The 13638-nt window shown below is 39.6% G+C and overlaps 2 protein-coding genes across 2 annotated transcripts; one reads left to right on the top strand and one right to left on the bottom strand.

Moving 5' to 3' along the window:
- Positions 1-2077: 2077 nt before the first annotated feature.
- LOC122665963 (increased DNA methylation 1-like) lies at positions 2078-7338 on the top strand. Its single transcript, XM_043862083.1, has 10 exons — positions 2078-2599; positions 3866-4605; positions 4719-4824; positions 4912-4985; positions 5784-6019; positions 6132-6218; positions 6355-6454; positions 6547-6766; positions 6869-7117; positions 7334-7338. Exons 2-10 carry the CDS (start codon positions 3940-3942, stop codon positions 7336-7338), a joined length of 1743 nt encoding a protein of 580 aa, XP_043718018.1. The 5' UTR covers positions 2078-2599; positions 3866-3939.
- A 765-nt stretch (positions 7339-8103) lies between these two features.
- LOC122665962 (zinc finger CCCH domain-containing protein 54) lies at positions 8104-8799 on the bottom strand. Its single transcript, XM_043862082.1, has one exon. The coding sequence runs from the start codon at positions 8797-8799 to the stop codon at positions 8104-8106; it is 696 nt and encodes a 231-aa protein (XP_043718017.1).
- Between the last annotated feature and the right edge of the window lie 4839 nt (positions 8800-13638).

The raw sequence follows: 13638 nt of genomic DNA, 5'->3' as shown, positions 1-13638 counted from the left end.
AGAAAACAAAAGCAGCCATTCCCAGCAATCTCTGCTACAATGGAGGTCCAAGGTTACTGAGTTCACTGAGTTCTAGACTTCAGTAATCTTCCACCTGATCATGTATGATATATCTATACACGATGAATCCAGTTTTCCAAGTCGAAGCTGCTTCAATGGAGGTCCTTCCTGGGACACCGCCATTCCCGGGAATCTCTGCTACAAAGTTCCCAATGAAAGTTCGTTCTTTCTGATAAAGCCTCTTTCACAACTGCAACACTTCCGTGTGATGTTTGATCGACCTGCGTCGCTGGAAATTAGGTTTCTAGTTTGTCTTCTTTCATCGAGCTCTGGTAGAACATATCCACCTTTCTAGTCTTATTCTTCGTCATCTTCTGTAGGAATTAAATTATGGGATTCTGTTTGATTTTCATTCCAAGCTTTCATCTGAAGAACCCTTTCCGTTAAACGGGATTTCAGTAATGTCCACCAGATGGTTGCTCTGTAGTTTCAATGAAGGAAATCAATTAAGAAAAACGCTTTAGGAATAGAATTAATTACGCAGTATTTGGAAACCAGGTCAAAATGAAGTAATTAAACGCTTCCTAGTGAGGATAAAACCCTAATTGAATACAGAGAAAGAGCAAATAAGGTACCTTATTTAAAGTCTGATTTTTCTGGGTTATCGTCACCAACCACAAAAACTCTCTGTCATCCAACGAGCCAATTTAAGGTGTTCCTTCCACCAACAAGGGAAACGTTTCTTGACACTATAAGTCTTGAATTGGCCCAAATCATTTTCTTTAATTCTGTTATTCTCTTCAAGCCTAAAGCCCCTTGATTTAGCCCTCTCCATGACTAAAACCATCTACACTGTCCAACGCCTTCATACACAACTAGAAAACCAGTTACCTATATCAGGAGGCTCTGAGAGATCAAACCAAAAAGAAACAAAAAGTGCTGTTTCCAAGGAAATGGAACCCAACTCAAAACTACAACAGATTGAAAGATTAGCACGAATCAGAAGGAGAGAACATGAAGAATTTGGAATAACAATGTGAAAATTTTTGTTGCAGAGATGCAAAATAGAAAGCAGAAGCTTACAGAATGGGGCAGTCAATCCTCGCCACAGGATTCAAATCCTATGTTGAGAGAGAAACTGCAGCGAGCAAGGTTTAGATTAGAAATCTCTGTTTTCTCTGGGGATGAGGAGTGTTATATTTGTTTTTCATTTGTGAAAATTCATGGCTGGTTTTGGCGCCAAACTACTTTTCAAACATGGGGTGGGAGGAGTATGAAAGAAACTTGCTGCCTTCATTGCTTGCTGACTTGCAAGAGAGCTGGGACTTGGGATGTAAATGTAGAGTCTTCACAATTGAAAAGCCTGATTGGGTCACCATTACCATTCAATATTTTAATCAATCAATGATTCTCAGCTATCCAATCAGCTAGACTCATGTTCGTACTGACCCAAGCCCACAAAAAATCCTACTCCTTGCCCCAATTAATCTTGACCAAATAACCCTAAGAATCTCCCTTAGAATTACTAGTACTAGTTTGAGTACGTAATTTTAGGGTCATGGTACAACAAAGACAGCACTGTCTGATATATTTTACTCATAAGTATAAATGGGATTGGGGGATAGGATTAGCTCTAGGATGACTAATCCTTTCCAACTAATGTGTGATCATGTGCTTGCTTTCTGGCCTTCCTGTAGGAAGGTATTGAGGTACCTTCAAGGAGAATTAACCAATGAGAGCTGGCATTTTTTTTCTGTACCTTGTCTCTGTTATGTTGGTAAAGTATTGCAGTCTTTCCAAAACTTAGGGATCTATAAATGTTTATGTTAGAATTCCAATATCCTTCACAATGAATGAAAATATAGAGCAATCATGAGGATACAGCGCAAATTTAGTAAATGTTCTTGACAAAATCGTTGGAAAATACCACTGCTCTATTGTCTTTCCCCCCGAATATAGTAAGACACAATGCTCATAGTACCACAAATAAAAACTAGACAAGCCAATAGCTCATGACTATTGTATTACACAATCAGAATTCAATTCATACTAGTAAAATGCCAGCTATGAGAGACTGATATCAGAAAACCGTCGCTTACACGTGTCGTGAACTTACTGTCCGAGGTAACGCTGCGATAAATGACAACCGATATTGGAGGTAAATCTCTATCCCTCTTTTCCTTTTCAAGCACAATGCAAGACAGTGAATTGTATCTGGTTTCCATCGCCTGTGGTTTTCTTATACCAGACGAGGAATTCAAGGAAGTTTTTACACGTGTAAAAGCACAACGGTAACAAGTTCTTATCATCTACCTCTATATATTCAATGAGACGCTCCTCTGCCGTGTCAAGGCCCATAGGGAGAAATAGAGAGTCACCAAGGAGATCAGTTTTCTCTCTATTTCCAATCCATCCCTCTTGTTTCTTCTAGTTCTAGACCTCCTCTATCTGTCCAATGCATCCCTCTCATTGCTTCTAGTACTAGACCTCCTCTGTCTCAATGTTTTGATCCATGTTTAGCATCCAGTATGGTTCTTGTGTCGCCGATCATGTGCACCATCTAGATTGATTTTACATAACGCCGGCTCCAACAATTCAGGTAATCTTATCATCCTTGCTCCCCATTCAAGCTATAAAATCATGCTTAAGGATGTAGATGCATATTCCCATAACTTGTGATCAATGGCAAAATTTCTCATGATCTAGGTCAGAGTTGTTTCAGGCTTGAGTTGACACAGCTATGTCCAGATCTGACCCACCTTGTTCATAAATTATGCTCTTGTTTTCTGCAACAAGTTTATCTCTTTTTCTTTTTCACTGATTATTTATTAATTAAAGATGAAGGAATCAAAGCTACTTGCGATCCCCACTGCTTCCCAAGGTTTCAAGCATGGTTCTTGCTAGGAAACTGTACAAATAGCATAGTGCCGGTTTGGATCTGATAGCATAATATGTATATCCCGGATGTTTCACAACAATGGATTCTATGTTTCTAACATTCAAGTACTGGATCCAGCACTAAACAGATGGAGTACAGCATGATCCATTGACCAGCTTATTGTTATTCAATATAGTTATCAAAGCTTGCAAGATACCATGGACTTAAAAACTGTAGGGTCACATATGATAAGGATCATCTGTTGCCATCCCCTGTAGCTTTTCTTGCAGGCTTGTAGCTATCATAGATGGCGAAGAACAAGCATCTGCAAAACAAATCTGGCCATTCATACCTCATAGATGGTTTTTTCAGTCTTATCTTTAAAAACTTTGGTTCTACTTCAAGCTTCAGGTTTCTTGTAGAGTCTCAACCAAGAGACTATGCATATGAAAGTACAACGATCTGATGATCTTTACTAACCTGATATAATTTTTTTTCAAAGATTTGATGAACTATGTTTGGGAAGATTGCATGCTAGATAACAATGGTTCTGTAACCCTATCATGCTGATTTTTGGCATAGGCTCTCGCTTACTAGGAACTATCTAGAAATGGCTCTTACTCCTTTGTACATGAGTGTCCCATGCATAGAGGATAGGGAGATCCCCCAGATGAGCACACCAAACAGGTTGCTTATCAGCTTATGCCAAAAAAATTTAAACGGTTATAACCATTATGCAGGGAGCATCAATAATTCAATATGCTCGTAGATTCTTGATATTTGTTACGCTTTAGTTTCTTGCTTTCTTGGATATAGTTTGCAAGCTGTCCTTCTTTATGGTAGATCAATGAGTGGAGTTGCAGATTATCTGTATTATATACCTCAAAATACTGCTATAAATCAAAATGGTTATTCAGATCTTGTCTGAGTTTGATGCTCTATAGGACTTTTTTGTTCTAAACTCTGTTCTTTGTGGTCCAAATATAGTTTGCAGTGACTGAGTGAAGGGCTAGCTCAGTAAACTTGCTAGATTTTTTCAGTCATTCAGGTCATAGATAGAGATGCCTCGCAGGGCAAGACGGAATTACTCTGAGAATTCAAGCAGCAGTTTGGAAAAAGACCCTACTTTTGTGGTTCCGAGAAACTCCAGCCACAGATTTGCCTCTGCCTCTAGTATTACTAACTTACTTGGTGTGAGGAGATCCTCTAGGAGGACGAGATATAGAATTGGTCAAGTTCCCATGGATGGAGAGATTGAAAATGGGAGAAACAGCCCACCAAGAGAAGAATCAAACATTATCAGGAATGGCAAATGGACTATCCTGTCATGGTTGATTAAATCTGGAACAATCGAAGAAGGTACCAGAGTACAGTACAGGGATGGGGAGGTTACACTCAGAGGGAAGGTTTCTATGGAGGGAATTCTGTGCAGTTGTTGCAATAACACCATTACAGTTAAAGAATTTGAGTTCCATGCAGGAAGTAGCAGGGACCAAGCTTACATGAATACATACACTGGTAGGACTAGAAAATCCTTGTTGGATTGCCAGATAGAAGCATGGAACAAGCAAGATATTCCTGCATGCAGAGGATATCTAAATGTAGACATCCAAAAAGATGATGTTGATAAGAATGATGACATTTGCAATATCTGTGGAGGTGATGGGCAGCTAATCTGCTGCGATATTTGTCCATTGACGTATCATGAAGAATGTGTTGGTATAAAGGTAGATCAAGATCCAAACTCTTGCTACAGTTAATTTTGAAAAGATAAGACTTTTGATCTTCATCTTCATATGTTTAATATTGTTCCTGATATTAATCTACCAACTTGTCACAGACACTTCCCCAAGCTGCTTTTCACTGCCCAATCTGTCGCTGCTCAATTTGTGGGATGTCTGGTGATAAATTCAGCTCATTCACATGTTTTCAGTGCGAAGAATTATGTTAGTGTTCTTCATTTTTATACCATTTTTATAATTATTTTGTGCTTAGCATCGTAAGAACTTATTACTTCTGTCTAACTACTGTAGGTCATTCGCACTGTGTTAGAGGAACAGCTGTATTTGTTGACAATGTCTTCTTCTGTGGGAAAAGTTGTAGCGAGGTACTGCTCATTAATTCCCTTTTGGATTTAATTTTTCTTTACTTTGGCGAAGAACGGTGATTTGACGTTATGATTGGACTTGAGAATAGTGAATGCCTATAATTTTCTAGCACCCTATTGTTGAAGGTCCTAAATATTCTTTTCTAGTCCAATTAGAGGGTCAAATCCTATGGATCAAGAGAGTCTCTCTTAACAATGGGTTAAGAGAAACTGGGTGCATGGGTTAAGAGGGCGGACTTCGGTGCAATGGTAAGGTTTATCTGTTGCGACTTAGTGATCACGGGTTCGAGTCGGGAAACTACCTCTCCATGAAGCGGGGGTAAGGCTGCATACATTATAACCCTACCCAGACCCTGTAGTGGTGGAAGCTGCGTGCATTGGATACGCCCTTTTTATCAGACTAATTCTTATAGATTCCAATACATATCGGTGGTATTGATAAAGAAAAAAGAGAGATTATTTTTTGAATTTGTGGTCGATTCGGACTGATACGGTCTGATAGGTGACCGATACCGGTACAGATACCATGAACTAAATCCTTGACTAGGTCCTTCTCTTTTTTCTACCACCCAACAATAGTGTTACAGCCAAGCTGGAGTTCCTTTCTTTCACCTTCAATGGACATTCCCCAAATTCAATAAACTGAAAGCCACACTTGCTTTGTACTTCTGTTTATGATAATAAACAAGAGGAATTTTGTTCTCTCTTTTCATAAATTTTCACTATGAATTACCAGAAGTTCTTTTGTGAATGGCTGATTGCAAGCAAACTAACTTGATCGTGTTAATTATCTATCAGGTGTACCTGCAATTGCAGAAGCTCCTCGGTGTTCCACATCAAATAGAGGATGGATTCTCATGGACTCTAAACAAGTGTATGCATCCAAAAGGAGCATCTCCCCATGAAGTGGCGAAGACGATGGATTGTAACTCAAAGATTGCTTTGGCATATGCAGTCTATGATGAATGCTTCCAGCCTATCATTGACAGCAGGACCGGCTTGGATAGGATCCAAATGGTTGTTTTCAACTGTGGGTAAGTATTTTGGGAACGGGTTTCCTCTTGTATAGAATTTTTTATTTCTTCCACCTTGAGGATCTCTTGCCCTGTTTGAATTTGTAAATTGTATTAACTGTCCTCATTTCAGGTCAAACTTAAGCCGTCTTAATTGTCAAGGGTTCTACACTTTCACCTTGGAGAGAAAAGATGAAGTAACTGCTGCAGCATCCATCAGGTATATATGCTTCCTTAAAAGCTCATAATTGGTTGGAAGGAAATTTTTCTTGTTACAAGGAATCTATAGTATATAGGTCTGCAAATGAAATTTTCAATTGGGTACACAGATGTAATGGCTTTTTTTTTTCTTCTAGGATTCATGGGACCAAGCTAGCAGAGATGCCATTTATTGGAACCAGAGAGAAGTATAGACGTGAAGGAATGTGTCCTCGATTGGTAGAGGCAATTGTATCTGTAAGTTGGAAAAAACATCTCTGTTTCTATTGTTTTTTTTTCTTCCTTTCTTTCTTTCCTTTAGGAAGCTCTTATGTCAATACAAATTGCAGGTTCTTCTGTCCCTTAATGTTAAGAAATTGGTCTTACCTAGTGCTCCTGAAAGACTTGAGTATTGGATGACATATTTTCAATTCAAGCAAATTAGTGAGATACAAAGAAGAGAAATGTCATCCATGAATTTAATGACATTCAGAGATGCAACATTACTGCAAAAGATCTTGTTGGTGGATGATAGTTCAAATAGTGAAGGAACAAAAGAAGGCAGTGAAGGTACTTTAGTGAAAATAAGTACTAGTTATGGATATCTAACAATTTTCACTGACATTGCTTCTTCCTCACTTAACAATATGATTTATTTTTTTTCTCCTGCAGTTTTGAATGACAATAATGAACCAAGATGCATTAATCTTGAGGATGGTTTCAGAGACAATGAAGATAAACTCCCTAAGCCCTTGCTGTTTGATCTGAATCTTGAACCTCCAAATGAGCCCGAGGAAGTTCTTCCTGTGCAAAATGACAGAAAGAAGAAACCATCCCTTGGAATATTTCTTACACTGGAAGAAGATGGTACTCTACTGTTCAAACGATATTTTGTTGACGGTCCCTCTGAACCTGTTGATGGTATTTATTTTAAGGGAAAAAGATCCCTGCTTGGTGGCGCCCCCTACACCCCTCTCACAGGGCACCGTGATATGACGTCCCTGCCCTTATTTTAAATGATGGGAAGGGCTATGAACTATTTACCAAAAAACAAAAGGTGGCTTTGAACTGTTTTATCATAGATTTTTTTTTTAAGAAAAACTTATTCATGTATAATTTATATTTGTTTCCTTCTAGTTTAGATGTTACTATCTGAAGCTTAAATAATTTGGACAAAGTAGATATAGTTAGAATTCTGTTTTCCCTATTTTGTTTTGCTTGGATCCATGTAGTCGACCCCAGTAAGTTGGTATAAGGCTGAGTTTGTTGTTGTTGTTGTTGTTGATTCTACCATTTTCCATTTGCCTAAAAATATTACACGGAGATGGTTCTCCGAATGAGATGTGGAATGTTTCGTAGGAATGCACTGAGGCCATTTCATGAGCGGAGGAGAGAGATACAGTATGATGGTGTATCCTCCCTTGGCAGCTTAGAGAACCTTTTCCCAAAATTACAATTTAATCAAATTTTAAACATGAAAAAAAAGGGGAAAATTTTCTGTCTAGGAGCGTGGCCCTTACGCTAGAGCAGGGGCCAATGGGAACACATGTAGAAGCATCAGCAGGGCAGAATTTCCAACTTTAATGGGGATAGGGTGGTCATTTAACGAGGCCCTGAGTCTGGGCGCAGGAGCCACGCTCCAAGTACATACATGTCCTTTTTTTCTTTTTGACAACGAGAGAGAGAGAGAGTCTTTTCTTCTTAATCTGCAGATAAAAGATCAAACAAGACAATCTTTATACATGAATTTCTTAATCTTTGGAATACACAAGTTCTCTGAGAAACGCCTTCATAGTTCATACATGGATTACTATATTTCATAAAAGATCTTCTTTCATTCCAAAAAATAAATGCTATTATTCATGGAAAATAAATTCCCAACTATACTTCTCTATCACATCTCACATTCAGTTCACCAACTCTGTAATCCAATCAATATCAGGTAAATCCGGTACATCCCTATAACCGAAACTCCCATCCCCTGCAACGTCTTCCTCTTCCACCTCCTCCTCCTCCTCATCTTCTATACTGAATCTCCTCAAATTCTCTGAAATTTCCCACTCTTCCTTCAAAATTCCATCTCTTGTCACCATATTTGCAGGTGGTGAACTCAACCCAGTTCTCCCACCACCAACAGAATCACTACTTATCTCCTCCTTTCTTTCACCCATGTGTGCCTTACAAACATAACAACACTTCTGTTTCCTCACCGGCCGAAGCTGTTCCGGCGTATGTGCAAAGAAACATACCTTTCTCTGGCAATACTCTCCGGCATTGCATGCACGTGTACGGTACTTAGTTGGGTGAAGCCAGAACTCGAAAATCCCGTGAGCGAACTCACATGACTCGCCTTTCGAGCATTCCCCTGTTCGAAACTTGGGACATGCAATGGCGGCGTAATTGAATTTAGTTGGATCACGACGCCGTGCCTTCTCCCCACGGTGTGCAAATGGGCAAGAAGTCCAATCATGGCTTTTCGTCTTTGGGCATTTCTTGATCTTGAACACATACATTCGAAACTCGTCCGAGTGATTCACGGACTCGTTCTCAATTGATTCCGAGTTGGACAAATTCAGAAATCTTGGATTCACTCCTTTCAACATCTCTGTTCTAACTTGAGAAAATTAGGAAAAAAAACTGAACAAAATTGGCAAGAAATTAATGGAGATATTCACATTTCTGAAAAAAATTAAGTCTCGTTTACAACCAGAGAATTGTAATGAGATTACTGAGGGAAGAACAGAGAAATATAAGACGAATAACAAAAGAATCCATGGCTGAAACGAATTTAGTGAAACAGAGAGAGAGAGAGAGAGAGAGAGAAGGAACCATGGAAGAACAGTATTTATAGTCTCCATTACTCATTTTGGGTGCAAGAAGAAGGGTAACCAAACAGAGACTAATCATCTAACGGTAAGGAAGAACGTTTAAAGTAATAGATAGATTAAAGATGTAACTGAAGAAGTTGCCGTGGAGAGACGAGACTCGGTTACAAAAGGGTATTTACCGTAAACGTGAAATTTGCGAAAAAAGAAATAGCAGAGACAAAGGATTTGCTTCCCTTTTTCCACGCGTGGCAAAACTTAGCTCTCAGTATTTATGTTTGAAGCCGAGAGGAAAAGAGAGTTGGTTTTATCTATTGTCTTTTTCTCTTATAGATAATTTGTTTTGTAGTAAACAGAACTGCAAGCGTTTTGCGTTGAGACCGATGTGCAATGGTGTTGTTTACGTGGAAAGGAAATTTCATCTTATCATCCAAGGCTTTATGCTTACCTGACTCGCACCATAAACAAGGATACTCTGACTCTGGATTGCTAAATTTAGGCATAGTAAGGGGAGGGATTCTCTCTTCCTGAACTTGTGTTCTCTCATGGAGTCAAGGATTGAGGTATCGGTATCGATATCAGATCAGTTGGATTATATCGGTATTGGTCGACGCTGATATTGATATTGATACTTGGTCGATCTTGGATTGGATATTGATATTGGATCAAGGTTAAATAGTTAAAAAAACTTGATTTTTAATGAAAAGTAAGAGTAAAATTGATCGATTTGAGTAGAGAACAGTATTTATAGTCTCCATTACTCCTGAAGATCAGATTTGAGTAGAGACCGATACCAATACTGTTACCCATATCTTAATCCCTGCATGGAGTACTTGTTGAAATTGTTTCCAATAAAAATCTTATTCCTATAGTTTAATACACCTTGTTTTTGCATATGGGATGTTATGAATTATTTTATTTTAATAAATTCATCGAATTTTTTTCAAGTGTTGAACATAAACAATTTTGATGGATTTGTCTTTGCAAAAGTGTGAGAATTGTCGCTGGAATTGGGGGTTTTTGGACGATTTTGGTGTAACCTTTTTCAAGACGGGAGAGGAGATAGTCGTCATTTTTAATATTTATGTTTTAAGAATTGAGTCGCCACCTAGATTTGAGTATGATGACTCTACGTATAACTCGAATTAGATTATGAAAAATTACAACAAATGAAACAACATAAAACACATAATTAAACATGAGTTAACAATTTAAGAACACCCTACATGAAATAAATGAATTAAACCTAAACAAGAACTAATGTAATGCACGAACACGTGAGCTTTGAGTATGAATATAATAGTAACATAAACTAGGGTTAATAAACAATAACATAAACCTAATGTACTCACTAAACATGGAAGGACAATACCTATTCTACCCCTTGGGAGGGAAGCATACAACCATTGTTTCGGGTTACCTATGGTCACATGTCGATAATAGTATGTGTACCTAATGAAATCAAGGGTTATTGTATTATGTTACTTTAATTAACTTTTAGACAATTCAAGAACCAAGGTGAAGGTGGTGCACAACTCAGAAAGAAGACCACTCTAAGGTGAGAAACGAACACCGTCAAGAGTAGTAGAGCACTATTGAAAATCTCAAAAAACTCTCACTAGCACTCTAAAAAACTAAAGTCAAGGCCCCTAGGAAGTGGGTTAGACCCTTATTTTATAGCTTGAGACTCTTTTTGAGCATCTCCACTTTTATTACCAACAAATCTAGTTGCAAAACCATTGAGTCAGAAATAGCCAAGGCTCGTGCACGCCCTCGTAACATACATGAATTGGGAGATACTGGGGCCTCATCACTAGGGAGTTTCCTCTCAGACGGGTAGCCCCAAGTGGGGAGGCGAAGTCGAACTCAGGATCTAGGGTTAGTCCCTTGCCAACTTCGCTGCCCCTTGGGGATTTTTAGTTCTATTTTCATTTACCAGGAAAACCAAGGTAAAAGCATGAGAACTGAATTCTCATTTACGAAGAGCAATGACATGCTGAATCGCCTTCTCTGCTCAAGTCTTCCAGATTAGAAGTTTCAAAGAAACCTTTAACCACTTCCGCAGTTAACATGTCTAAAAATTTTCTAAAATGATTGGATCACCCTTTATTAAACCTACTGAATACTAATAACCTGATATGGAAAATGATCGAGTGAAAGTTAGTGTGTGCATTTGTATCGTGCATCGTCTCTCCATTAACGTCAAGTAATGAAAACTTCAATCAACTGGGTTCTCTGCGTATGAGGCGGTTGTGGCAAATCACAAAACCCAAACGACTGGCAATCTTCTTATTCTCTTGGTTCATGTGGTCCTCTAAAAGTCTTAATGCCTCTGTTTTTGCATGCCAGTCCAATCCGCCGTTGCTTCTGCTCACCCATGGCCAAGATAGGGGCCACATGAGTGGTGGGGATTGTGGTAGGGTTGGAAGGAGCTGAACAGTTCCTGGTTCTTATAAGGCGTGAAACCGCCTTCTGATTTTTTTCCTACTCACAAAAGCTTGAAGACCATCCCAAATAAGAATCACATATTGATTAACAGGAACAGGAAAAATACAGAGCAACCAACGAATGTCCAAATAATCACTCGTACTAACCAGGAAACATGAGTATCTACCTTGGGATGGAGTCATTAATTTAAAAAAGGGGAAATATCATCCCCTCCCCTCTAAGTTTGCTTAATATCAATCAAGTACCCAAGTTTTTAAAAATGATTATTCCCTCCCTTACTTTATAAAGATTATATCAATCGTACCTTAACCGTTAAAAACTGCCATTAATTGATGACGTGGACAGGCCCAATCTATCTAAAATTCCAAATTACCCTTAATTTATTTTAATTCCATTTTTACCCCTCCAATCCCAAAAATGTTGCAGGTGTCGTGGCTACTGCCAGGCAACAGGCACATGGACAGGCACATGCAAGTGCCGGTCCCTGAGAAACTGTTTCTGCCAGTGGAGTTTTTTGGATGCAGACCTCGCAGTGCAATATGATCTTCAAGGTTTTGAATCTCAGAATTTCCCCCCCCCCTTCTCTTAATCTCTTTACCTACGTAAGAAAATCCCATTCTTCCTAGCAAAACCACATGATCTTGAAATTATTCATTGAGATAGTTGTAGACGACCCTAGGGATGCAATATAAAAATTCCAAAGATGGGAGGAAGAGTTCGAAAATGGTGAAGGGTTCTCGAGGAGGACTGGGTGGGGCAATATGCGCCTCAAGGGCAGTTATGCCAGAATGGATGCCTTCGAGTAGCAATTCAGATCTTCTATGGCGCCCTGCCCGTAGCTGTCTGAGCGGCACACAAACAGGGCGCGTTGCGCCTGCAATGACCGCCTTGCCTGAGCGAGGGTAAGACGGTTATTGCAGCGCACCCTATTGGTGCGCCGCTCAGGCCGCTACAAGTAGGGCGCTGTAGACGATCTAGATCTTGAGAGAGTGAGAGAGAGAGAGAGAGAGAGAGAGAGAGAGAGAGAGAAAGAGAATTGGAGCCGAAGCAAGAGTTAGAGCCGGCGAGGGAGAGGGAGGGAGTGGGGGAGCAGTAGACGAGAAGGGGGAGATGGAGGAGGGAGAAATTACATAAAACCCCTTATCTTAAAAGTCTCTTAAGTAAAGTGGGGTGGGCAAAAAAGTCATATTGTAACCAGGTTAGTTACAAACAACTTCACCCTAACATCAGTGGGAAAAAAAAGTGTAAAACAACTTTCACAACTCAAATTGAGTGTGAACTGTGAACACATCCTTGGCAAGGTTTCCTTGTTCCACACTACATGGTCAGATCTATAGGGATAGTGTGAACACTCCCAAGGTGCCTTCGAGGAAATTGGAATGAGGTCAATACCAAGGAATCGAAATGAATCAAATCAAACCAAGTACTTGATACTGGACCGATGGACACCCTTATCAGATCGGTCTAGATTCTCTGAACCTAAGGGTGTCAATCGGGTCGTTCGATTTGGGTTCATGTTCGATTTGTTTTTCGGTTTCAATGTGACTTTTGGGAAGAACTGAGCCTGAATTGTCAAGGACTTTTTGATTTCGACTGAGTTTCAGTTCAGGTTTGATTTCTTTTGTGTTGTCAGATTGGATTCAGATTGGTTCAGTTTGACAACTAGGTATGGATTGGTTTTCAGTAGGGATTAGGCAGGTTTCCTAGGGTTCGGGGGTCGGGCTCAGGTTTTGGTTCGATTCAGTTCGAGTTAGGGCCTATTAATTGGGCTAATCAGTGGCCCATCGGTTTAGCCCGAACCGAAACAAATGAGATCCTAAACCATAAACCGAACCCGACCAGTAAGGGATCGATTCTATTAGGGTTGGGTTAATCAGGTCAGGTCGAGCCGGTTTGACCGGTTGGATTTAGGGTTTGACACCCTTATCTGAACCCTAAACCGCATGAGTGCGTGACTGACTGATTATTAGTGAATCCATAATTCTGAACCAGGTACGGTAAGGTATTATTCACCCTAACACCGAGACGCTCTTACACAGATTCGCTCGACTCAGACAGAGAGAGTGACAGAGAGAGGAGTAATGTGCAGCAGCAATTCGGAAAGAACGAGGGCAGGTGCTATCGAGCATTTCAACCGTTGGATTGAAATTTGTATGGTATTTTATGTAA

Source organism: Telopea speciosissima, chromosome 6, assembly GCF_018873765.1.
Source record: "Telopea speciosissima isolate NSW1024214 ecotype Mountain lineage chromosome 6, Tspe_v1, whole genome shotgun sequence".
Classification (NCBI taxonomy): Eukaryota; Viridiplantae; Streptophyta; class Magnoliopsida; order Proteales; family Proteaceae; genus Telopea; species Telopea speciosissima.
This window is presented reverse-complemented; position numbering and strand designations above follow the sequence as displayed.

Coding starts and splice junctions, on each gene's coding strand:
- LOC122665963 (XM_043862083.1), top strand. CDS start 3,940: ATGCCTCGCAGGGCAAGACGGAATTACTCTGAGAATTCAAGCAGCAGT. Junction 6,455..6,546: donor TGGTAGAGGCAATTGTATCT/GTAAGTTGGAAA, acceptor TACAAATTGCAG/GTTCTTCTGTCCCTTAATGT. Junction 6,767..6,868: donor AACAAAAGAAGGCAGTGAAG/GTACTTTAGTGA, acceptor TTTCTCCTGCAG/TTTTGAATGACAATAATGAA.
- LOC122665962 (XM_043862082.1), bottom strand. CDS start 8,799: ATGTTGAAAGGAGTGAATCCAAGATTTCTGAATTTGTCCAACTCGGAA.